Source organism: Pongo abelii, chromosome 6 (assembly GCF_028885655.2).
Source record: "Pongo abelii isolate AG06213 chromosome 6, NHGRI_mPonAbe1-v2.0_pri, whole genome shotgun sequence".
Taxonomy (NCBI): domain Eukaryota; kingdom Metazoa; phylum Chordata; class Mammalia; order Primates; family Hominidae; genus Pongo; species Pongo abelii.
In genome coordinates this window covers 61,813,221-61,841,105 of record NC_071991.2, presented here as the reverse complement: position 1 = coordinate 61,841,105, position 27,885 = coordinate 61,813,221, and the positions used below count along the sequence as shown (strand labels likewise).

Sequence of the window (27,885 nt, the reverse complement as noted above, 5' to 3'; positions counted from 1 at the left end):
TATATGCACAAATATTTGTTTCTCTTTAATCTTCACTTTGTAGCTGAGAAAACCAAAGCTCAGAAGTCAAGGTTACTAAGTCAGGGCTACCTGACTTTGGTGTTTACGCTTTCTCTACTACACCCAATGCCTCTCAAATAAAATTAATTCTCCTCACAGAATGAAAACATATTCCATATCCCTTTTAAAAGCTTATTAGAAAACTCTGATAACAATTTTTTTTACCACTGTAACACAAAACTGAGTTTTCCACTCCTTAGATTAACTTTTTAAAATACCTCATTGCTTTCTAATTCTCTCAATCTTTGAATTCTTGCAGAGGGAGTGAGAACAATATTCTTATAAGGCCACTTGACAGGCAGGAACTAAAATTAGGCAGTCCCTCTCCAAATATTCTTATTGGCAACTTTTGGTCAGTATTTAGTATTTAATAAATGTTAACTGACTGAATATTAGAACAAAGGATATGAAGACTACTTCCCTAATCAAAATGCCTAATTTATTAAGTTAACTAATTACTAAATTACACAATTCTTAACAGCCTTTTCCTTCCTCCTTGGGATCAACGGAAGCCTACCAATCTCTTAACAACTACGCTAAAGAATTTTGAGAACACCAGTGTGTCTACAATTCAGTTTGCTGTCGTGGTTGGGATTCTTTTCAGCAATAATTCTGCCTTGACTAGCCAATCTACCTTTCCTGTGCTTGCAGTCTTAATGCTTTGTTTTTTTTTGTTTTTAAAGGAGGAAGGCTAAATGTCAATTACTTTATCCTTAACAAAGTTCATCTTATGCCTCTTCAAAGCTATGTAGCTTATGTCTCCAACTTATGTTCTCCCATTCAACTAATTAACTATTAAATAAGCATTTTGTTTCCCTTTAGCTAATTTAAGTTTTCAAATAAGGCCACAACAACAGGCCTCTGACAATCTCCAAATATCCTTGGGTTTATCACATCATCCCACATTTTCCAACAGGGACTTGGCTCTACCAAGTATTCAGTATAAATCTTTGTAAAGTAAAACATGGCCGGGTGCAGCGGCTCATGCCTGTAATCCTAGCATTTTGGGAGGCTGAGGCGGGCAGATCACTTAAGCCCAGGAGTTCAAGACCAGCCTGGGCAACATGGTGAAACCCCATGTCTACAAAAAAATACAAACAAAAGACTGCCAGTCTCATAACCCAGCCTCAAAATAAATAAAAATTAAAACAATATGGAGCCTCTGCTTTCTCACTGCCCTCACTTTTATCGCCCACTCTACTGCGGGTATAAAAGGTAAAATTTTCCTGGTCTTCTTACATGATACAACTAAAGAACAAAATTAGTCAAAAAAAGAAGAGAAAGAAAAATCAATTTGTTTTATGACTCATACCACAATTTCCATAATGTCTGAGACCTTATATAAATTGCCAAAAAATTTTACATGAACGAAGGATACAAACAGAAGAAATAAAGAATGTGTTTAAACATATTAAAAGCCTCCAGTCTCACTTATGGGAAAAGTGAAAACACGAGATATCACTTTCACATACTAGACTGGCAAAGTTTAATCAAGTCCTGTGTTAGGGAGAATTGGAGAAAGACTCCCCCACAATGCTGATGGAAATTTAAACTAGCTCAAGCTCTACAATACAATTTAAAGTGCAGTTCTACTTCTGGGAATTTATCATATAGATACATGCTTACATACACACGACATGCAAAAACAGATTCACTACAATATTGTTCATAACTGCAAGAGACTGGAAACAACCTAAATATCCAAATTGCGATTAATCAAAGTCATGCCATATCTGTACAATCAAATACTATGTAACTATAAAAAATATATTTATATACAGAAAACATTCAAATATTATGGTATCATTTGTGTAAAAGGAGGAATACGTACATGTAGCATTTGTTTTCCACATGGTTATCTCCCAAGAGATGAGGTAGTTAGGGAATAATACTGGGAGGAAGATTTGTACTATGTGCATCTTCAAATCTTTCATATTTTGAACATGTGAGTGTTATTGATTTTACAAATAAAGTTCCATTTACCTTAAACACATTTCCATCTTCTTCTCAGTCTTATCTTTCCTTTCATAGTCCCTCTCGAGTGAGTACCGCCTTTAGTAACCTAGCTGAGCTCCTACTCTTGCAGCTCGTTTTACTTTTCCCCTTCAGGGCTCAGAGTCAGCCAGTGTGGTCTTTTCTTTCACCTTTCTGACACAGAGGACAGTCAGCCTGCTCCTGCCAGTATGGTATCTGGAGATAGGTAGTTCAGGCTTCCATAGTCAGCTAACACCCAGTGCTGTGCTACTGAGCACTTTGTATGCCATTCTTTCATGTTCATATTCTGAGCAGATCTGTTAAAGGCCATATTTGTGGGACCCCCATTTCTCTCTCTAGTGCTCAGTTTATTAGATCTTTTCCAGCCTATAGAATTATCTTTTCCTAAGGGGAGATTGTTTGATCTGTAAAGTATTGCCTGTTTACTGCACTGAAATATATTTTTTTCCATAAATCTAAGAGCAAATTACATTGATCCAACGTCTGCACGCTCCTAAATGACAATGGTAATCAGGTAATCAGTGAGTAAGAAGACTTAACATTTAACATTGCTGTTTAACACATGATCCAACTTACCAGCTTCAGATAAAATAGCAATAATATATGTGTCATACAAGAGGGAGAGACAGGGAGAGACTTTATGTTATTTGGCAACAATACCAAGGCCCAGAGCTTCTGCAAATAGGGTGTGATTCCGTTTCATACTAGACCACTCTATTATTGGCATTAAAGATATATTGAAAATGTAATACAAGTTTAACCCATGTAGATTTTTACTAGACATTCAAACTTAAGAAAGGCACGATTACAGGGTCAAATTTTGTAAAATAAAGTTTCTCTCTGCCACCCACCAGCCCTTCTCAATTGAGAAATCCGCAAAATATGTTACTGTACTTAACTTAGTTATTATATATAGATTAAAAGCTTCAAGCTGCTTACTGTCTAGCTTGGTCCTTACTGGAATAGGTTACATTTACAACTGCAGTTTCCGAGTCAGTGTTCACTAGAGGAAGAGAAAAATGAAGAGAATAAAAGTTAGTTTTCTTTCTACTTCCTTCCTTTTACAAATTTGAAAGCAATTCAGAAGACATGTACCTTGCTCACAGCTCTCCACCACTCCATACTGGACTAGTAAACTATCCAGCACCTATCAGGAGGGGGAGAGAAAATTATAAATTTTGAGTTTCCCAAGTTATTATCAAGGGCAGGAATATGTCTTAAAATCACTAAGTAATTGTGATGGAAAAGAGCCAAAAAATTATCTGGGGCTTTGGACTGCAGAACTAAGGGATGGATACCACAAATATCACACTCAGACTTGTCTCTTCTGCCCTCTCCTAGATCCCTGACATTAATCTCATTTCCTATGGCTAACCAAGAACTGGCTCAGCAAAGTATGCAAAGCCACAGCCGCCTGGTTCCTGAGGCTGAAGGAGAAGGAGCATATATTTCTCATACATACACAAACACATCATCATACTTTCTCCTTGTATACAAAGTCACTAGACAAGGGACCAAGTTAAAAACTAAAGTTTAACAGGGCACAGTGGCTCGCACCTGTAATCCTAGTACTTTGGGAGGCCAAGATGGGAGCACTGCTTGAGGCCAGGAGTTCGAGACCAGCCTGGTCAACATAGTGAGACCCCCCCCATCTCTAAAAAATAAAATAAAATAAAAAGAGAAAAAAAAACTAAAGTTTTATCTATAAGATGTTCTTTTCCAAAGGACTTATTTTACAGCTCTAATGGTTCTTACAAAACAGACTGCTCAAGGCAGGCTAGAAAAATGAAGACAGCACAGTGCATACTCTACCTGGAGTCGAATTTAAAGCCCAACATAAATACATAGACAGCAAAAGTGTGAAATGAAGCAAACATTTCTAAGTCTACACGGGGTTGGGAAATGTACAATTTGAAGCTGTCTATGTTTTTACCATCTTTCCTGTAGCTGTATTATTATACTATGCATGTTATCCAAATGGAGAGGCTGTTAGAACAGTAACTATAAGTTTATTATAATATCAACTGCAGATGAGTATGTCTCATCAATATAAACCAAATTCAAGTGTCTTTAGCTTCTAAGAGCTATAGCAAAACAAAATAAGTTTCCGTAAATTATAGCAAACTACTTACTCATCAGTTTAACTACAACTTTTCTTATTTATTTATTTATTTATTTATTTATTTATTTATTTATGAGACAGGGTCTTGCTATGTCACCCAGGCTGGAGTGCAGCGGCATGATCACAGCTCACTGCAGCCTCAACCTTCTGAGTTTAAGTGATCTTCTCACCTCAGCCATCCAAGCAGCTGGCACTACAGGTGCATGCAGCCACCCTCAGCTAATTTTTAAAATTTTTTGTAGAGATGACGTCTTACTGTGTTGCCCAGGCTGGTCTCAAACTCCTGAGCTCAAGGGATCCTCCTGCCTTGACCTCCCAAAGTGCCAGGATTACAGACGTGAGCCACTTAGCCCTAGCCTAACTGCAAAGTTAAAAAGGCGGTTCCTTGAAAATGTTTTTCAGGCTCCAGGAAATAAAAAACAAATTTTATAGTAATTTACTACTAAACTTAAGAAATTTCTTCTAAAGGAAGGTTTATCTTATGTGGTATATTTTAGGCTTTTGTCTACTGTTTCCAGTTGGAAACACATAACAAGGTTTGTCTGGGGTGAGCTTTTGTTTTTAGTTTTGGGACAGGGTCTCACGGTCACCTATGCTGGAGTGCAGTGGCACGACCATAGCTCACTGTAGCCTCAACCACTGGGCTCAAGCAACCCTCCCACCCCAGCTTTCTGAGTAGCCGGCACTACAGGTGCATGCCACCACACCTGGCTAATTTTTAAGTTTTTCGTAGAGATGGGGGTCTCGTTATGTTGCCCAGGCTGGTCTCAAACTCCCAGATTCAAGGGATCGTCCCAGCTGGGCCTCCCCAAGTGCTGAGATTACAGGTGTGACCCAGCGCCTGGCCTGGTTTTTCTTTTAAATAAGGTTAACACCTATTTATGAGTGAAATGCCGTTTCATTTATTTTTATTTGGTAAATTTCCTTTGCATGAGGTAAATTTAATTTTTATTTGGTAAATTTCTTTCGCATGAGGTATACACACAGAAGCACATTAATCTTTGTCTCTGATTATAGCTATTCTTAAATCACAAAAAGACATTCAAATATTTCATGAGTGAAGTGAATACTTCACAGGAGGAAATCCTGGTATATCTTATAGGAAGGGTACTCTGTAAAAGTGCTTGTCTGTTTTATAGGTGAATTTGCCATGTGATGTTGATCACAGACACATTTTATAAACGCCAAAAATTAAGAAACCTCTCACATTGCCATTCAAAGATAAAATATACAACACATAATTCCTTAAATTAAAAACAAGGGTGGCCGGGCACAGTGGCTCATGCCTGTAATCCCAGCACTTTGGGAAGCCATGGCAGGTGGATCACCTGAGGTCAGGAGTTCGAGACCAGCCTGGCCAACATGGCAAAACTTTGTCTCTATTAAAAATACAAAAATATTGGCAGGGCGTGGTGGCTCACGCCTGTAATCCCAGCACTTTGGGAGGCCAAGGCGGGTGGATCACAAGGTGAGGAGTTCGAGAGCAGCCTCATCAACATGGTGAAGCCCCGTCTCTACTAAAAATAGAAAAATTAGTTGGGCACGGTGGTGCGTGCTTGTAGTCCCAGCTACTCAGGAGGCTGAGGCAGGAGAACTGCTTGAACCCAGGAGGCAGAGGTTGCAGTGGGCTGAGATCGTGCCACTGCACTTTAGCCTGGGCAACAGAGCAAGACTCCATCTAAAAAAAAAAAGAAAAAACAAAAAATTAGCTGGGAGTGGTGGCGGGTGCCTGTAATACCAGCTACTCGGGAGGCCAGGGCAGGAGAATTACTTGAACCTGGGAGGTGGAGATTGCAGTGAGCTGAGAGCACGCCACTGCATTCCAGCCTGGGAAACAGAGCAAGACTTTGCATACAAAAAAAAAAAAAAAAGGCGGGGGAGGGTGCGGTGGGCAACCTACTTATTTTCTAAACAAAAATGAAATTTTTTCAATACGAAAAATGTTTTACTTCATACTTAAGTCAGATTTCTAACAAATTCATTCCAACTTCAGTAATGAAGTCAAGAGGAAAAGTATGTCTACCATTAAAATTTAGCTTTTAAATGAAAGCCACATTAATAATAGTAGAACTTTATAGCAACTTGGATGGAGGCAGGGGTAGCGGAGGGGTTCAGGGACTAGGAGGTAGTTGACAGTTTAATATGTTATTTAAAATTTAGCTTTTAGGACCAGACACGGTGGCTCACGCCTGTAATCCAGCACTTTGGGAGGCCGAGGCAGGTGGATCACTAGAGGTCAGGAGTTTGAGACCAGCCTGGCCAACATGGTGAAACCCCATCCCTACTAAAAATACAAAAATTAGCTGGGTGTGGTGGCGCATGCCTGTAATCCCAGCTACCCAGGAGGCTAAGGCAGGAGAATTGCTTGAACCTGGGAGGTGGAGGTGGCAGTGAGCAGAGATTGCACCACTGCACTCCAGCCTGGGCAAAAGAGCAAGACTCTGTCTCAAAATAAAATTTAGTTTTTAAATGAAAGCCACACTAATAGTAGAGCTTTATAGCAACTTGGATGGAGGCAGGGGTAGAGGAGGGGTTCAGGGAGTAGGAGGTAGTTGCCAATTTAATAAGTTTAATTAAATAAACATCCTTCTTAATTCTTCTGAAAAGCAATTTGTTCAGTAATTAAGTATATTAGTCTCCACACAGATTACCTTATGCCACCTTAACTTTTATTACTCTTAGAGATAACACTACAAAAGTTAAACACCTGTGATCTATAAACAATACCAACTATAATGTCAAGGCAACAAATGTTCTTCAAAAGCTACAGTGCCAAATGATAAATATTTATATACACACACATATGAATGATACAGGTAAATTTTTTAACTTAAAAAAAAATCAGGGGACAATCCTTTGGTGCTCTTCCTTTCCCAGTTAGGCCTGGTAGAATGGCTTCTACGAAGAAGGGTTGTGAGAAGAAGGGCCGCTCTGCTACCAACAAGGTGGTGACCTGAGAATGCGTCATCATTTACAAGGGTATCCATGGAGTGGGCTTCAAGAAGACTGCCCCTGGGCATTCAAAGAGATCTGGAAATTTGCTATGAAGGAGACATGTTCACTGACATGAGGCTCAACAAAGTTGTCTGGGCCAAAGGAATAAGGAATGTCCTATACCATAATCTGTGAGCAGCTGTCCAGGAAATGTAATGAAAATGAAGATTCACCAAACGAGCTCTATATTTTGATTACCTGTGTACCTGTTACCACTTTCAAAAATCTATAGTCAGTCAATGCGGATGAGAACTAGCCACTGATCATCAAATATGTTAAAGTTATAAAACCACACACACACACACGCACACACAAGAAGAAATATACATTAAAATTTTCACTGTATATATTCAAAACAAAATTGCTTGTATAGTTAAACATTCTATTCCTTAGATAAATGCTACTGGTTGTCAACTTTCGTGTAAGTCTTTTTTTTTTTTTTTTTTAGACAGAGTCTCACTCTATCACCCAGGCTGGAGTACAATGGTGCAATCTTGGCTCACTGCAACCTCTGCCTCCCAGGTTCAAGCGATTCTCCTGCCTCAGCCTCCCAAGTAGCTGTGATTACAGGCACAGGCCACTACACCCAGCTAATTTTCGTATTTTTAGTAGAGACGGGGTTTCATCATGTTGCCCAGGCTGGTCTCGAACTCCTGACCTCAAGTGATCCACCCGCCTTGGTCTCCCATAGTGATGGGATTACAGGTGTGAGCCACCACACCTGGCCATATAAAGTCTTTAGAAAGGTTAACTAGAAACTACAATCCTGTGCACTTTTTTTAAATGGTGAGTTTTATTGTCTGTAAATAATACTTCAACAAGCATGGCTTTAAAACAAACTAAAAAAGAAAAAAAAAAAACCACAAACAAAAAAACCCCTCTAATCCTTAGAAGAAATAGGTGCAGAATCAATCTTGGTACCTAGCTGTGAACAAATTTAACAACACAACTTGGGAGATTTTACATAGCCCCATAGATGGATTTCAGTGGATCTTTGATGTCTTACTCAAAGTTTCATGTACAAGGCTTGGAAGTAATGACAACAGAATAGGGAAAGGGCTGTCAATAGCCTAATAAGATTCCCCAATCTCAAAAGGATTTCCAACCCCCAAACGACTTGAACTGTACTATAGTAATCCCATCAATCTTAAGGCAGGCCATTATTTGAATATGCTCTTTTATATCAAGGGCTACCAAATGGTATCATGCCCCTCCAGCCCACTGAACTCTCAAAGAATAAATACAACTTACACTTGATAAGTTCTGACATTCTGCTTTTTTTTTTTTTTTTTTTTAAAGACAGAGTCTTACTGGAGTGCAGTGATATGATCTTGGCTCACTGCAACCTCCGCCTCCCAGGCTCAAGCCATTCTTGTGCCTCAGCTTCCTGAGTAGCTGGGATTACATGCATGTGCCACCACGCCTGGCTACTTTTTGTATTATAGTAGAGACAAAGTTTTGCCATGTTGGCCAGGCTAGTCCTGAACTCCTGAGCTCAAGTGATCTTCCTGCCTCAGCCTCCCAAAGTGCTGGGATTACAAGTGTGAGCCACAGTGTCCGGCCGCATTTTGCTTAATTCTGCATTAAACAGGAAGATAAGACAGTGTTCCTGTTACCTGTCACGTAAGCTACTTATGTACCTGTTTTTGTCTCCTAGATTCTTGTCCCCTCTCAGTACTGCTAATCCTTCTATGTCAGCCACAAATATTTCTTTTAAACAGTCTTATTTAAAGGCAAAAAAAAAAAAAAAAAAAAAACCACGAAAAAAACCAAAAAGCTTTCCACTCTATATTTCCAACACTTTCACAAGTTCCCATACCTAAATAAAATCTTAAACCAGACAGGAAACATTTCTCTATGCTTAGTTAAGTTTAAATTCCAACGACAGGGGAGGGAGGAAGGGGTATAAATGCAAAGTAAAGCCTCATAGAAAATGTCTTTCTAGAATTCCCCCCTATTATGTATTTAGGACGTGAAATCCTCAAATGTTCAGCCTTTTTAAAAAAAAAAAGTTCATCCACGGCTGGGCGCGGTGGCTCACGCCTGTAATCCCAGCACTTTGGATGGCCGAGGTGGGTGGATCACTTGAGGTCAGGAGTTCGAGACCAACCAGCCCAACATGGTGAAACCCCATCTCTACTAAATATACAAAAATTAGCTGGGCATGGTGGCATGCACCTGTAGTCCCAGCTACTCGGGAGGCTGAGGCAGAAGAATCCTTGAACCCGGGAGGCAGAGGCTGCAGTGAGCTGAGATTGCACCACTGCACTCCAGCCTGGGCAACAGACAGAGACTCCATCTATTTAAAACAACAACAACAAAAAAAAACAAAAACAAAGTTCATTCAAATGTATAAACAGTACAGAAAGAATCACATGAAAAATGCAAAGATTATCACTTCCTGAATGTAGTGGTACAAAATTAAGATCACTCATAATAGTCTGAAGTAGAAACAACCCAAATGAATGCTTACTGACTGATGAATGGAAACAAAATGTGGTATATTTGTACAATGGAATATTATTCAACCATAAAAGGGAGGTACTCATACATGCTGCAACAGACAGATCTTGAAAGTATTATGGTTACCTTGTTAGTATAGCGAAGAAAGAAAGAAAGAGAGAGAGAGAGAAAGAAAGAAAGAAAGAAAAGAAGGCATTATGCGAAGTGAAAAAAGACAGTCACAAAAAACTACTTATTATATGATTTCGTTTGTATGAAATGTCCAGAATAGGGAACTCTACGATAGACAGAAAGTAGATTAGTGGTTTCTATGGGCTGAGGAAAGTGAAAGTGGAGGGCAACAGTTAAATGTTTCTTTTTTGAGGTGATGAAAGTGTCCTAAAAATGTGGTGATGGTTGCACATATCTATTAACATACTAGGCCGGGCGTGGTGGCTCACAACTGTAATCCCAGCACTTTGGGAGGCCAAAGCGGGCGGATCACCTGAAGTCAGGAGTTTGAGACCAGCCTGACCAACATGGAGAAACCTTGCACCTACTAAAAATACAAAATTAGCCGGGCGTGGTCGCGCATGCCTGTAATCCCAGCTACTCGGGACACTGAGGCAGGAGAATCACTTGAATCCAGGAGGCAGAGGTTGTGGTGAGCTGAGATGGCACCATCGCACTCTAGCCTGGGCCACGACAGCAAAACTTCGTCTCAAAAAAAAGAAAAAAAAAAAAAACTTAAAAAAAATTGAATTGTACACTTTAAATGGTGAATTGCATAGTATGTCAATTATATCTCAATAAAGCTGTTAAAAAAAATACTTACCAGCTAACGGCCTAGTTTTGCCTTTTAAACTCTGAAGTATTATTGATCACTTCTTGGCCTTTTGGCCAAGCATCATCCACAGAACCTGCCTAGTCTGGTTCAGCTTTGTGTGACAAAATGGTGATTTGTTCTTCAGTTGCCATGGATCCCCAGGTTACAAGTTCTGTAACCTGAGCCTGTCCAGATGAACCACGCATGCAACCACAAGCAGAACCTAAGTGCCTAGACTGAGACAGGACCAAATTAAGAAGTGGACACCACATGACATGATCCATGATCCAATCAGATTGAGCCCTGGTATCACCTCCTGGTATGATCCAGTCAGATCACACCTCCTGGCATCACATCACTGTAAGATTCAATCAGATCATACCTCATTACCCTCTGTCTATAAAATATGTCCCAGCCCCCAGCTAGGGGAGACAGATTTGAACCTGACTGTCTCCTTGCTTGACAGTCTTACCACGAACTTTTCTCTTTACAAAAGAACCTATGCTTTGGTGTTTGGCTTTCCATTGCACATGGACAAACAGAACCAGTTTGGTTCAGTAACAGTATCATTGAAATACAGAATAAACTGCAAGAAATTTGATTCACTTTGACATTATGTATACACTCACTAAACTATCACCATCATGACAAGTTTCTTCATGCCTCTCTTCAATCTAGTAGCCTAGTTTATTGACACATACAGAGATCACTGCAATAAAGACAGTTTAAAAAACTGTTTTTGACCTGCAATGTGATCAGATTTTCTCAGCCACACACCAGATATATCCCCACCTCCCTCACAAAACTGGCTGTATTTAGCTGATACCACTATGGGCGTGAGGTAGATAATTTATGTTCTACAGATAAGCCTTCTGTTGACTGCTTATTCTTCATACCCACTGCTCAAGTCCCATCACTCCTGGGCTATCTGAACAGAGTCTGATTAGCATGCTTGCCTGTAGCCTAACACTCCATGACTATATCCTCCTGCCAGCAGTTACTACCGTTCTGTGGTTTCAAATTGCCAGTATAACTTGTCCAAACTTCAACACGGCATAAGAGGTTGTCAGTTACCTGGTGCTACTTCTCTCTTCCATATATCCAATGTACTTCCCACACCTATGCTCTAGTCACGCCCCCAAAACTGGGTAAAGTGCCTCTCTCGTCATCTCCCTAATACCCATTCTTGGAAATGAAAGCAATGTCACTTTATAATCTCTTTCCTGATCTTTATTTTCCCACTAGACTAGTGATTATTAACCATAGTGATGTGATTGTCAGGTGTGTCACAGTAATCTAGTTTTCAGAGTCACACTGACTTCCATGCTTAAGCTGGCAGGTAATTTATAATACATACGATCTTAGATTCCAAATCTTTTTTGACTGTTACATTTGCCTTATGTGTTTCAGAAGACGGAACAACAATGTCAGGCATTATAGTCTGTGCACCAGTCTATATCCTGAAAGTCTCTCTGGAAATGGGTTACTCCTTCAATGTGACTCTAAAACAGAGCTGCACTATCCCACAAACCTCATAAGGGAAGGGGCCACGTCTTACCTTTGAACCCAGTGCTCAGGATCTGTGATGAACAACAAAAGGTTAAAAAGCAGTCACACTATTTTTTTGTTCTGCAGGGCAAAGGAAGCTAGTTCTAGTTTTTTTGTTTTGTTTTGTTTTGTTTTTTTTAAGACAGAGTCTCGCTCTGTCGCCCAGGCTGGTGTGCAGCAGTGTGATCTCAGCTCACTGCAACCTCCACTTCCTGGGCTCAAGCCATTCTCCCACCTCAGCCTCCCGAGAAGCTGGGATTACAGACGTGTGCCACCATGCCCAGCTAATTTTTTGTATTTTTAGTAGAGACAGAGTTTTGCCATGTTGGCCAGGCTGGTCTCGAACTCCTGACCTCAAGTGATGTGCCCACCTCGGCCTCCCAAAATGCTGGGATTACAGGCGTGAGTCACCGTGCCCAGCCAGTTCTAGGTGTCTTTAAAAGTCCATAATAATATAAGCAAACAGGTATTTGTCAGGAATTTATACAAAAGATATAGAAGTGGAACAAGCATTACAAAAATCACAGTGAGATTAAAGTATTAATAAAATGCAAAGCGGGATATTTAATGCTCACTTGCCCCAACAAACAACTTGCCAACATACACACACACACACACACACCCCCTCTTCCAAGCACCAAAGCCAATGTCAGTCATTGGGGAGGGGTTTCTAGAAAGGAGTCACCTTGACTACTACTCACTGCAACAAGAGAGGCAACAAGTCTCCACAGAATCACCCTTAGAGCTAGGGATATGGAGATGAAGGGAACATCCTTCAAACAGCTCAACACATTTTATACAAACAGGAACTACTTATCTGTTATGGGCAAGATCATCTCAGGAACTGTTCTTTTACATCTATTTGTGAGAAATGGCTATATTACAAAATGAACAACAATCTGTATTGCAGGTTCCAAATAATCATTTCCAGTTAAATATTGATATATAATTCTAAAACAAAATAAAGAAATATCCACCTTAATGTATATTTCTCTAAAATGTTAGCATCGTAATTACTTGGATAACACTCAAACCATTCCTCACACTGGTGTGAAAATGACTGTTAAGTTAAGAAAGCCAGCACCACAGATCAGACCATTAATAAGATTGTAAACCATGCTGCATATCCCCTTTATCATTGAAAAGCCCCAGAGGGAAGCTCAGCCTCCATCATACCACAAGGAGCAAAGCCTCCCAACTTCCTAGCCACTTTCAATGTTCACAAGTTAGATCCTCTAACATGGGGAGGAGATGATGCTTTAGGACTCCTAGGAGTCATGTGATCAGAGCCTCTGAGAGAGAACAGTCCAAGTTACAATCCGGCCACGCTGAAGTCACAGTGGAAAAACCGAATCCAGAGCTTAAGAGGCTTACATTATGTTTCTCTTTGGCAGTGCTGAGCTAGACTGATTTTTATTTTTAATTTATTTATTTCAATAGGTTTTTGGAGAATGGGTGGTATTCGGTTACATGAATAAGTTTTTGTTTTTTTTTTTTTTTTGAGATGGAGTCTCACTCTGTCACCCAGGCTGGAGTGCAGTGGCACGATCTCGGCTCACCGCAACCTCCGCCACCCGGGGTTCAAGCGATTCTTCTGCCTCAGCCTCCCAAGTAGCTGAGACTACAGGCACGTGCCACCATCCCCGGCTGATTTTTGTATTTTTAGTAGAGACGGGGTTTCACTATGTTGGCCAGGCTGGCCTCAAACTCCTGACCTCGTGATCTGCCCGCCTTGGCCTCCCAAAGTGCTGGGATTACAGGTGTGAGCCACTGTGTCCGGCTTACATGAATAAGTTCTTTAGTGGTGATTTCTGAGATTTTGGTGCACCCATCACCCAGGTAGTGTACACTGTACCCAACGTGTACTCTTTTATACCTCACCCTCCTCCCACCCTTTCCCCCGAGTACCCAAAGTCCATTGTATCATTCTTATGCCTTCACATCCTCATAGCTTAGCTCCCACTTATGAGTGAGAGCATACGGCATTTGGTTTTTCCATTCCTGAGTTACTTCACTTAGAATAATACGGAACTAGACTGATTTTAAAAGCCGAGCAGAACAAGTCACACCCTACTATAAACTCTAAGCGATCCCTAATGAGTGCCCTGAAGGCCCTGGGTTCCACTCATCCTTTAAGGCCATTCTCCTCTCTCCAACCACACCAGCCTTCGTTCAGTCATGAATCAGGGCTGCTAACATTTGAGTGCTTTCTGGCAGCAGTATTGTCCCAAATGCTTTATCTACTTTAACTCAAATCCACACAATCCCATGAGGCAACATTATTCTATGTTATAGATGGGTAAACTGCAGCACAGAAAAGTTCACAGTGTCAGAACTTGGACAGATAAATGCTGGAGAAATGATTCAAACTCCAGCTCACAGATTCCAGAGCCCATACTCTTAATCACTTGGTCTAATAAGTTGCCTCATTTCCCTATACAATTTAAATAAAATATAAATACACAGATGGAAACCAGTTCAATCCTTACTCGGCCATCACCTGCACTGGAAAATCAAATCTGTCCATTGGCAGGTTAAGAGCTTTATTAACTCCCATGTATCCCTAGCTCACGTTCCAAGTACTAAATACTATACTTCCATACATCTCAGTCAGAAGAAGGTATTAGCCAGCATTAACTTGTGCCACATTTTACTTACAGAAATGCTCATAAAAACATTCAAAATAGTTCAACGTTAGGTGGTTTTTGAACCACCTGCTTTCAAAACAGGGACTTCCCTCCACCCCTAGAAGAAACCACTGTCACTTTGGTGGGGTCTCTCCAGGTGTTTTTAGAAGTGTGCGTGTCACATGAAAAGACGCTCTGCACCATTAGTCATTAGGGAAATGTAAATCAAAACCACAAGGAGATACCACTTCACCTCCATTAGAATGGCTATAATTTTTTTAAAAAGAAGGAAAATATGACTCAAGGGGCATCATAAAAAGAAAAACAAAGGAAAATAATGAGTGTTGACATGGATGTGGAAAAATCAAAACCCTCATACATTGCTGGATAAAATGGTGCAGCTGCTATGAAAAACAGTACAGCAGTTCCTCAAAAAAAAATTAAAAATAGACCTACCATATGATCCAGCAATTCCACTTCTGGGTATTGACATGGTTTGAACACTCTGTCTTCTTCGAATCTCACGCTGAAACGCAATCCCCAGTGCTGGGGATGTGGCCAGGTGGGAGGTGTTAGGGGTCAGGGGGCGGACCCTTCATAAATGGCTTGGTGCCATCCTTGAGGTAACAAGTGAGTTATTGCTCTGTGAGTTCACATGAGATCTGGTTGTTTTAAAAGAGGCTGGAACTTCCTTTTCTCTTTTGCTCCCTCTCATGCCATGTGACATGCCCACTCCCCTCTACCTTTCACCATGAGTAAACGCTTTCTGGGCCTCGCCAGAAGCTGAGCAGATACTGGAGCCATGCTTGTATAGCCTGAGGAACTGTGAGCCAAATAAACCTATTTTCTTTACAAAGTACCCAGCCTCAGGTATTCCTTTACAGCAACACAGATGGACTAACCGAGTATACATCCAAAAGAACTGAACACAGGGACTCAAAGAAGTACTTCTACACCCATTGTTCATGGGAGCATTATTCACAACAGCAATAATTGAAAGGTGAAAGCAACCCAAGCATCCTCTGACTAATGAATGGATAAAACAAAACAAGGTACATATAAACAGTCATCCCTCGGTATCTGTGAAGGATTGGTTTCAGCAACCCCCTACCTTGGATACCAAAATTCGTAGATGCTCAAGTCCCTTATAAAAAAAATAGTATAGTAGAGGCTGGGGATGGTGGCTCATACCCATAATCCCAGCGCTTTGGGAGGCCAAGTTATCACTTGAAGCAAGGGATTATTTGAGGCCAAGAGTTTGAGACCAGCCTGGGCAACATAGGAAGACCCCATCTCTAAAAAAATAAAAATAATTAGCCAGATGTGGTGGTGAGTGCCTGTACTCCTAGCTACTCAGGAGGCTGAGGTGGTAGGACTGCTTGAACCCAGAGTTAGGAGGATGCAGTGAGTTATCATGACGCCACTGCACTCCACCCTGGGTGACAGAGTGAGACTCTGTCTCCAATAATGATGATGATGATGATAAATAAGTAAAAGTATAAAAAGAAAATGATTTGATATTGGGGGAAATTCACCCCCAATATTTCACATAGGTTCTTTTCTATATTCCCTAAGTGTCGGCCGGTCTGAGAAATAAAGGGACAGAGTACAAAAGAGAGAAATTTTAAAGCTAGGTGTCTGGGGGAGACATCACATGTCGGCAGGTTCTATGATAAACGTCCATGAAATCTTCACCATTTATGTTCTTCTGCCAAGGGTTCAGCCGGTCCCCCCATTCGGGGTCCCTGACTTCCCGCAACAATTTTATATTATGTGAATTTCTCAATTTTTAAAAAGGTATGTGTATATGCTCATATATTCACATATATACCCAAAAAGCAGTATTTGTTGAGTTTTAAATTTTCACACTAGAGTGTCAAATACTGTTTTAAACATTTTACATAATCCATCTTATTTATGCCTCAGAATGTAGCAATTATCCCCATTTCATATAGGAATAAACTGAGGTCAATTTTAAGTAACTTGCTTAAGTATGACATTCCTCATCTTGCTACCCTCCCCCACCACCCCAATCTGTCATCTTGGTGATCCATCCGTGTTGGTAAATGCAAACCTCTGGAACTGCCACGTGGAATTTCAATAGCTGGGAGTCCCAGCTATTGATCTGCTATCTTTCTTTCATTCCACCCCCTTCAGGCATAGGGTCCCCTAACATGCCACACAGTCTGGGGGAGTCAAGCAAAGAACTAGGACAGCACTGACTGCCCAGGCCCCCTTCTAGGCTTTTCGCCTCTAAAACAAAATGCTAAGGCTAGAGAATCCTAGAAGCAAACACCAGTTTTAGTAACTAGCTTACTCCTTTAGCAGAAAGGCAGGAATACCACTGCAAACAGCTACAAATTACTAGAGAAAAAGGGAAAGACAGCAGTTCAGAACAAAGCCTGATTACAACTCCAACATAATTCTGGTAAAATCACAGAATAAGAAGTGAATTTTCTAAATGAGGTGATAAATGTCCAAGATTGTATGATCTCCAAAAGCAGTAGCAGACCATCCCAGATGCTGGCATTTTACCCACTACCCCTATTTAAAGCTTATTTTAAAAGTAAGAATAAAAGCAACTGGAGGAGGAGAAGAGGTAGATTCCAAAGTCAATAATGATAGGAATGTTTCCTACAAGAATTAGTCCTTGAGGTGTGCAGCAGTTATCCTTCTGGTTCTATGGGGCCTTATAATAAAATTCCTAGACTAGTTCAATAAAGAGAAAAAAGAAAACTCAGAATCTCTCACTACCGACTTATGCTATAGAATTGAATTTAGCATGAGCAGTTCTCAACATCCCATCAATAGGTGCAGTTAAGAATACCAGACTACATGAAAACACATGATTTGGTAAAACTGACTTTAAAATACACAAATATTTTTGGGAAAACACAGCAGCTCCACTTGCAAAAGGGCAAAGGAATCACAGCTAACAGATGCTAATATCAACATACAGCACTAACAAGGGATCACTGGAAGAAGTCTTAAACTCTGCTGGGAGGAGTGTTACTTGAGATATTTCTCAAAATAAATTTAGCAATTAAAAAAAGCCTTGAGGCCAGGCGCGGTGGCTCACGCCTGTAATCCCAGCACTTTGAGAGGCCAAGGCAGGTGGATCACCTGAGGTCCGGAGTTCGAGACCAGCCTGGGCAACATGGTGAAACCCTATCTCTACTGAAAATACAAAAATTAGCCGGGCATGGTGGCGGGCACCTGTAATCCCAGCTACTCGGGTGGCTGAGGCAGGAGAATGGCTTGAACCTGGAAGGCAAAACTTGCAGTGAGCCAAGATCACACCATTGTAACTTTAGCCTGGGCAACAGAGTAAGGCTCCATCTCCCAAAAGAAAAAAAAAAAAAAAAAGAAAAAGAAAAAGCCTTGAGGCTGGGCACGGTGGCTCACACCTATAATCCCAACACTCTGGGAGGCCGAGGCAGGCAGATTGCTTGAGTCCAGCAATTCAAGAGCATTTTGGGCAACATGGCAAGACCCATATAAAAAATTACCTGGGAATGGTGGTGCATGCCTGTAGTCCCAGCTACACAAGAGGCTGAGGCAGGAGGATGGCTTGGTCCAGAAGGTGGAGGCTGCAATGAGCCAAGATCAGCCTGGGCAACACAGCGAAACCCAGTCTCAAAGACCAAAATTAACTAACTAACTAACTAAATAAAAAAGCCTTGAAAGATTGCTAATCTTTGACCTGCTAATTTTATTTCTGTTCAACTGTCACTAAAGAAATCAGCAGGAATGTGGGTGTAAATTTATCCACAGATGTGTTCACAAATTTGGTAATTGTTAAACATGAGGAATGGTTAAGCAAATTACCAATTACACATAGAACAGAAAAAACATCCATTATAAACTTAAGGAGTCCAATTACATAATGTTTATGACAAAATTTTTTTAAAAACTGTGCTAAAAAGAAAAGAACAAAAAAATAAAACCTTTGTGCTTCAAAGAACACTATCAAGAAAGTGCAAAGACATAGATAATGGGAGAAAATATTTGCAAATCATATATCTGATAAGGGACTTATATCTAGACTATACAAAGAACTCTTATAACTCAACACTAAAAGGCCTAATAACCGATTTTTTTATGCATAGAGGAAGTGAATAGACATTTCCTCAAAGAAGATATACAGATGACTAATAAGCACATGAAACAATGCTCGACATCATTAGTCAGTAGGGTAACAGAAATCAAACTAAAGTTACTTATCGCTTCACACCCACTAGAGTGGCTATAATTGAAGAGACAAATAATAACAAGTGTTTAGGCAAAGGATATAGGGAAACTGGAACCCTCAGACATTGTTGGTGGGAATGTAAAAATGGTGCAGCCTCTTTGGAAAACTGGTTGTTCTTCAAAAAGTTACCATATGATCTAGCAATTCCATTCCTGGGTATACACCCAAAAGAACTGAAAATCTATGTTTACACAAAAACATGTACACCAGTGTTCAGAGCAGCATCATTCAATGGAAACAACCTAAATGTCCATCAACTGATGGATGGATAAACAGTAAGTGGTATATTCACACAATAATTATTACCCAGCCATAAAAAGGAATGAAGTACCTACTAAAATCTGGCTGCACCTTGAAAATATTATGCTAAGTGAAGGAAGCCAGACATAAAAGGCCACATAGTCTATGATTCATTTTACATTAAATGTCCACAACAGGCAAATCTAGAGGCTCAGAAAGTAGATTAGTGGTTTCTAGGGCCTGGGAGGAGACTGGAAGATAGGACGGGCAAGTGACTGTTAATGGCTATAGGGTTACTTTTGGGAGTAATTAAAATGTCTTAAGATTACTGGTGATACTTCCAAACCTTTAGAATATACTAAAAACCACTGAATTGTATGCTTCAGAAAGGTGAATTTTATGACATCAAATTTAGTTTGATTTTTAAAAAAATTTAAAAATGTTTAAAACAGGATATAAAATTATACATGCAAGACCCAACCATGTTGAAAAATGCCTATCACTAAACTGAACTATTAGTCATGGAATAATGTTGCCATTGGGAGAAAGACTTTTTCTTTTCACTTTTCAAGTTTTCTACAAGGAGTATATAATTTTAGAATCAGGAAGAAAATGAAAACAAATATCAAATCTGAATTATATTGGCCTTTAGATGGTTTTCAAAAAAAAAAAAAAATGCCAGGAAAATAGACATTTCTCTTCTTGGTTTTTTTTTTTTTTTTTTTTTTTTTTGAGACAGAGTCTCGCTCTGTCTCCCAGGCTGGAGTGCAGTGGTGTGATCTTGACTCACTGTAACCTCTGCCTCCCAGGTTCAAGCAATCCTCCTGCTTCAGCCTCCTAAGTAGCTGGGATTACAGGCGTGCACCATCATGCCAGGCTAATTTTTGCTTTTTTTTTTTTTTTTTTTTTTTGAGACAGAGTCTTGCTCTGTCACCAGGCTGGAGTGCAGTGGCATGATCTTGGCTTACTGCCACCTCCGCCTCCCTGGTTCAAGCCATTCTCCTGCCTCAGCCTCCCGAGTAGCTGGGACTACAGGTGTACGCCACCATGCCCAGCTAATTTTTGTATTTTTAGTAGAGACGGGGTTTCACCATGTTGGCCAGGATGGTCTCAATCTCTTGACCTCATGATTCACCCACCATGACCTCCCAAAATGCTGGGATTACAGGTGTGAGCCACCGTGCCCGGCCTTCTCTTCTATTCATAAGGCTCCCCCGGGAGAGTACTGGAGAAACACAATTGAATGAGCAGAGCCAAATGTATGAATTATTTGGAGACCAGGAAGAGGAAAAAAAGATGCTTACCACACCAACTGATTGTGGCATATTGAACACACTGCTAGGACAAGGTCAGAGTTCTATGGAAGAGAGCGGATTAGTGGAGTCCCTCCCTCCATTAGCATTTGTTTCCTATGATGGACATGTGTTTCATAATAAGTTCAGCTGCTTTTGAACAATGGGTGGACAAATTATCAGTGTTACAAATGTCCTTGAAATTTTCTCCTTCTGAAATTTATTGGTGGGGTGGAGCAGGTAGTTCTACAAGGCAAACCAAGGTTTCCCCACACCCAGTGTTGCTCTGTCTCAGCTAGTGTGTATTCAAGATAAAGGCATTTTTTGATCCCAGCCATGTTCTCTTATATCTGCTGTAGTTAAAAAACTGCTTAAGTCCATGAGTACTGCTTTTGGTCCAAAATTCTATTAATCCAACTTTTCACTCAGATCCTACCCCTCAGATGTGATCCCACTTCATGTTGTTTAGAAAAGATTTGGGTACCAATTTGGATAGCACCTACTACGAATGAACTGGGACTAGAAGCAGGCATTCTCAAGTAATTTTAAAGGTTTTAATGAGTAACAGGGGTCCATTAATAATCAAGGAGAAGTTATGGTTAGCAGAAGACAGTTTAGTTAACTGCAAATCTTTTAGGAAATCAATTCTATAAAACAGTAAATTGCCCTCACAGAAGCTCTATTCACCAACCAAGTTCACCTGGAGTTTAAAGATATTACAAAACAAAATCTCAATTTTCTAGTCTTCAAACTGTTCCTCCCCATGTGCCTGCTTCTATCCTCAACAGCAGGATTCCCAGAGTTGTGTCTGCAACTCACCACTCCCAGTCCATACTTGGTTTGGAACCTATATGCTCTTATAGCTTGTATTTGGTCCCTACGAAATATACATCCATGCATTGGCTATACACGGGACAATTCCATGCATCTCTTATTGTTAACAAGTGAAGTCTTACACAGGTGCACTTGAGAGGTCAAGCCTTGGTCAGCTAACTGGTGAGGGGTCGGAGGATGCAGAGAATTTGAATGTCAACTTCTAAGATGGGTTGGGAAAGTCGTAACTTGGTAATGTCTTTAAATATAAAAAGGCTATTTCAAAATTAATGTTCAGCCATGAATACAAAAGAATACCCACTGCACTGTGAATTTTGAGGTAAAAACCTTGGAGACTGCCCCCTATGCCTCTTTTTTTTTTTTTTGAGATGGAGTCTCGCTCTGTCACCCAGGCTGGAGAGCAGCCTGCCTTCTCCTGCCTCAGCCTCCCGAGTACTGGGACTACAAGCGCCTGCCACCACGCCCAGCTAATTTTTTGTATTTTTTAGTAGAGACGGGGTTTCACTGTGCTAGCCAGGATGGTCTCGATCTCCTGACCTCGTGATCCACCTGCTTCGGCCTCCCAAAGTGCTGGGATTACAGGCATGAGCCACCGTGCCCGGCCTACTGCCCACCATGCCTCTTGGCCGATGAGTGGCATCCATGGAATTTAATATGGTTCAAGACTGTCATATATTACTCTCATCCACTTCCAAATGATTCCCTACTAACTACCCTTAAACTAGAACACACTATGTCTTCTTACTTCTAGGACACAATCCCTGATCACCCCAGTCTTGATTAACTCCCTGTACTGGGATGAATAGCGCCCTTTAAAAATTCACCAGTACCTGTGAATATAGCTCTAATCCAATGACTAATACCCTTTTAAGAGGGAAATCTGGACAGACACACACAGGGAGAACACAACGTGACTACAAAGGCAGAGACTGGGATGATGCAGCTACAAGCCAAGGAACAGCAAAGATTGGGCACAGCCACCAGAGGCTAAGAGGAAGCCTGCCAGCACCCGATGGCAGACTTCTGGTTTCCAGAACTTCGTTTTAAGCTTCCCAGTTTGTGGAAATTAGTTAAAGCAGCCCTGATAAATTAATACACCTCTCTCCCATCCTCCATAGTAAGCACCCACCTCCAACCTAACCCAGGAACTTGTCTTTACTTTGGAAGGCCATTCACTTGTCCATGTCTAAATTAGACTCAACTTCACGGCTGTATCTAGAACAGGCCCTAGCACAGAGCTATAGACTTTGGGACTCCAACATAGCAATGGAGAAATCCCTCCTCCCAGCAGTCTCTATATCCACACAGTAATCAGCCACCAAAAACACTGGATTCTTCACACACATTATTCCACTTAGTCATCTGAACAACCTTTAAAGGCAGATATTAACCCTGTTTTCAAGATGCAAAAACTGAGTTTCAAAGAGGAACGGCCACATGCCCAGCGGGACAGGAAATACGTGAAGAGTCAGGATTTGAACCCACACTATGTGACTCTAAAGTCAGTGCTCAATAGGCTACACCCGTTTCTCAAAAAGTCACCACCTTGTATGGAAAATGATTCTTCAAAAGCTCTTCATACCAGCAAGCACAGAAGTTGATAAATTTTGAAGCTGGTTGACAGGTACATGAGGATTTATTATACACCCTCTACTTATATATGCTTACATGTTCACTAAAGTGATGGCTGATTTTAAAATTTTAAGTTAAATTTTAATTTTTTTTTTTTTTAGATGGAGTCTCACTGTTGTCACCCAGGCTGGAGTGCAGTGGCATGACCTCATCTCACTGCAACCTCCATCTCCCAGGTTCAAGCAATTCTCCTGCCTCAGCCTCCTGAGTAGCTGGAATTACAGGCACGTACTACCACGCTCAGCTAATTTTTGCATTTTTAGTAGAGACGGGGTTTTGCCATGTTGGCAGGGCTGGTCTCGAACTCCAGACCTCAAATGATCCACCCACCTCAGCCTCCCAAAGTGCTGGGATTACAGGCTTAAGCCAATGCACCCGGCCTTAAAACTTAATTTTTAATGTCAAAGTCCAAAGTTTAAAATTAACAATAATCACTGGGCAAAGATGTAACATTTGCACTGTTCATTAAAACATCACTATGTGACCTGGTGCAGTGGCTCACACCTATAATCCCAGCACCTTGGGAGGCCGAGGTGGGAGAATCATTCGAGCTCAGGAGACTAGCCTGGGCAACATAGGAAGACCCCATCTTTACAAAAAATAAATTAGCCAGGTGTGGTGACACACCCCTGTGGTCCCAGCTATTCAGGAGGCTGAGGTGGGAGGATCACTTGAGCCCAGGAGGTTGAGGCTGCAGTGAGCCGTGGTTGCAGCACTGTACTCCTGCCTGGGCAACAAAGACCCTGTTTTAAAAAAACAAAAAACAAAAAACTTCACTATGTAATGGGCACTACACAGGTTATTATCTCTGAATACAACAAAACAGGTTGGCAGAATAGCAACTCCTGCATCTTTCAGAAAACACTGTAGTTTGAGTAAAATGAAATTTGATCTTACCAGGTTTATTTTTTTTCCAAGATAAAGTTTCCTAGGATTCCAACTGTATCGTAAGAGAAATATTCTCTCATTGTTTAACGTATTTTATAGACAGAAGCAGTAAAATTGCTAAAAACAAATTCAAGCACTGCATCTGTTAAAATTTTAATCATGACCAAAAGTTCAGCTAAATACAAATTCACTTATATCACAATCAGTGCATCATCTGCCATCTCAATAACTACCCTCCTACCATTAATTTTTATCCAATTACTATACGCCTTATGGTAAAACAAAAATGGCCTTGCCCATCAGTAACACCTCAGACAAGTAAGTATAAAGATCAAAATTCTAGAACCCCATAACAAACTCAATACTTAAGCAAGGCTGGGTGTGGTGGCTCATGTCTGTAAATCCCAGTGCTTTGAGAGGCCAACGCAGAGGTGGAGGGGTAAGGGAGGGTAGAGATTTGCTGGAGCCTAGGAGTTTGAGACCATCCCGGGCAATACAGAAAAACCTAGCTCTACCAAAAAAAAAAAAAAAAAAAAATCAATCAGCTAGGTGCAGTGGCTTGCACCTACAGATGCAGCTTCTTGGGAGGCTGAGGCAGGAGGATCATTTGAGCCCAGGAAATAGAGGTGGCCGTGAGCTATGATGGCACCATTGCACTCCAGCCTGGGTGACAGAGCAAGACTCTGTCTCAAAACAAACAAACACACCTAAGCAAAGCCATGTGTGGAAACAATATAACTACATAGATTATTTTGATAAACTAGTCTTTAATACTAATTATTCAAATACAGTGAATAGTGATGGAAGTGTAGCAAAAATCAGGACACGCAGGCTGATGGATTTAGATGTTTACATGGAGGCTAACCAGCAAGTATATGAGTAACTTTTACAACTCAATAATAAAGACAAATAATCCATTAACAGATTGGAAAAATGTCTACTCAGATTATTTGTCTAAGAAGATATACTACAAATGCTCAATAAACACATGAAAAGATGCTTGATATCATTAGTCATCAGGGAAATGCAAACGAAAACCACAAGAGGATACCATTTTACACTCAGTAGGCTATAATCAAAAAGTCAGATCATACCAAGTGTTTGCAAAGAAAATGAAGAGATTAGAACTATCTTATACCGCTGGCAAGAATGTAAAATGGTGCAGCCACTTTGGATAACAGTCTGGCAATTTCTCAAAATGTTAAACATGAAGTTACTATGTGACTCTGCAATTGAACTCCTAGAAACATACCCAAGAAAAATGAAAACACATGTTCACACAAGAAATCATACATTAATGTACATAGAAGCATTACTATAGCCAAAAAGTGGAAACAACCAAAATGTCCATGGACTGACGAACAGATAAACAACGTGGTATAATTATGCAGTGGAGTATTACTCAGCAATAAAAAGAATGAAGTCTGGAGCCGGGCACGGTGGCTCACAGCTGTAATCTCGGCACTTTGGGAGGCCAAGGCGGGCGGATCATGAGGTCAGGAGATCAAGACCATCCTGGCTAACACGGTAAGACCATCCTGGCTAACACGGTAAGACCCTGTCTCTATTAAAAATACAAAAACTTAAGTCGCGCGTGGTGGTGGGCACCTGTAGTCCCAGCTACTCGGGAGGCTGGGCAGGACAATGGCATGAACCCGGGAGGAAGAGGTTGCAGTGAGCTGAGATCGTGCCACTGCACTCCAGCCTGGGCAACAAAGCAAGACTCCATCTCAAAAAAAAATAAAAATAAAAAATAAAGTCTGGATACAGGCAACAACATTGAAGAACCTTGTAAACACTTTCCTAAGTGAAAGAAGCCAGACACAAAAGACCACATATTATATGACTGCATTTATATGAAATGCCCAGAATAGGGAAATACAGAAAGATTAACAGATGCTTAGGACTAAGTGGGGTGGGGTGATGGGGGTTCAGTAGGGGGAAAGAACAGGAGAGCAATATCTAAAGGGTGCAGAATTTTAGGTGATAAAAATATTCTAAAATTAATTGTGGTAGTATGTATTTGTGAATACATTAAAAAACACTGAATTGTACACTTTAAATGGGTGAATTGTATGGTATATAAATTGTCTCAAAGCAGCTTAACAAAGCCCTATTTATGAGACTGGAAACAATTTATACAACCCAAACAAAAAATATATTAGTCTTTTCCAATTATGCAGCCCTTTAAAAAGAATGGCCATAAATGGATCTTTATATAACACCTGGTAGGCACTGGGCGAGGTGGCTCATACCTGTAATCCCAGCAGTTTGGGAGGCAGAGGCAGGCAGGTTACTTGAACCCAGGAGTTCAAGACCAGCCTGGGCAACATGGCAAAACCCCGTCTCTACAAAAAATACAAAAATTAGCTGGGTGTGGTGGTGCGTGCCTGTGGTTCTACCTACTCAGGAGGCTGAGGTGGGAGGATCACTCGAGCCTCAGAGGCAAAGGTTGTAGTGAGCCAAGATCATAACACTGTACTCCAGCCTGAGTGACAGAGTGAGACTCTATCTCAAAACAAAACAAAAAAATCCTACCTGGTAGGTTAGGTGTATTAAATGAATTTTCAGCTTACAATATTTTCAACTTATAATGGCATTATCAGGACCACAACCCCATTATAAGTTGATAAGCCATCTGTAAAATCAAACATTAATGCCTTTCTTATAGAAATTAAATTTTGGCAGTAACCAAATAGTATCTGGGAGTTTCTCTTTATAGAAGTGTTTCAATTAATAAATGAAAGAATAATAGAATTGGAAAATGACCTTTTTGCCTCCCTTTATGAAATAATGGAGCTCTCAAATCTATGGCTGCTAACATTACAAAAAGAGAAAACCAAGTATGTACTTCCTGACAGAAGTCTGTACTACCATCTATGAAGTATTCTTGCTTAAAGAGAAAGAGGGGAAGTGGAAGGGAGGGAGAAAGAAAGTGAATCTGAATATGCCCAGATCTACTGTGGTTCTCAATCTTGGCAGCACAGTACAATCACCTGAGGAGCTAAAAATACTGATGCCTGGATCCTAAGACTAGAAATTCAAATTAGTATGAGACATAGCCTGGACATTAGAATTTTTAAAATTTAAGGTTGAGATCACTGCTCTAAATCTAACCACCAATTCACAAGAATCCAGAAGACGGAGGAACATGTACTGTACTTCAAGGATGAAGTCAGCCAACCTAAACATGAAAGGATAAAAGAGTTTCTTCAACCAATGGGGTAGGGGGTGGGGGAAGATAAAAAAAGGAATGGGAACTTAAAAGTCAAGAGACTTAAATCGACTAACTGCAAAATATAAACCTCATTTGGATTCCCCCTACCGCCCATCTATTTTTTGGTTTTTTTTTTTAGAAAGAGAGACAGGGTCTCACCACATTGCCCAAAGCTGGTCTCAAATGTCTGGGATGAAGCAGTTGTCTTGCCTCAGCTTCCCAAAGTGCTGGGATTACAGGCGTGAGCCACCACGTCCAGCCTATTTGGATCCTAATACAATTTTTCAAATGTGAACCAACTAAGATATTTGAACAGACTTCATGGTTTATGAGAATTTTTTATATGTGACAGTATTGATTTTTTTAAGCTCATGTCTTTTAGAGATACATGCTGAAATAATTTCTAATGAAATTACTTATCTAAGATGTGTTTCAAATTATCTGATAGAGAAAGGTGGGATAGATACAGAGAAAATGAGATTGGCCTTAAGCTGATAATTGAAGTCAGGGGATAGGTACATGGGGAGATTTATTATACTATTCTCTCTACATTTGTAAATGCTTAAAAATTATCCATTTCATAAAGTTTTTAAAATGTGAAATATTGGCCAGGCATGCTGGCTCACACCTCTAATCCCAGCCCTTTGGGAGGCCAAGGCGGATGGAGTGCCTAAGCCATTCTCCAATAAAAGGAACCAAAACTCCTTAGACAAATAGCTATTTCAAGGAATGAAGCAGGAATTCTACAAGATAATCCTGAAATATCTTGTAGTGCCAGAAAGTACGTACTCAAAAAGGAAAAACCAATCGCAACCAACCAACAAAAAACCACCACACACAGAAACACACAATGATGGAGTGACCAAAGGGACACAGAAGCCCCCAACAGCCAAAGCTGGAACATCAGAACAGCAAA

General features: G+C 40.5%; 1 protein-coding gene across 1 annotated transcript in view; it reads right to left on the bottom strand.

Annotated features, from left to right (window-relative positions):
- The window catches only part of IGF2BP3 (insulin like growth factor 2 mRNA binding protein 3), a 155,872-nt gene that overhangs the window by 42,261 nt on the left and 85,726 nt on the right, over positions 1-27,885 (bottom strand). The window contains exons 4-5 of the mRNA XM_024249765.3: positions 3,151-3,202; positions 2,995-3,058 (exon numbers count right to left, since the gene is read on the bottom strand). Of these exons, the coding sequence (XP_024105533.1) occupies positions 2,995-3,058; positions 3,151-3,202 (116 nt within the window). The remainder of the gene's footprint in view (positions 1-2,994; positions 3,059-3,150; positions 3,203-27,885) is intronic.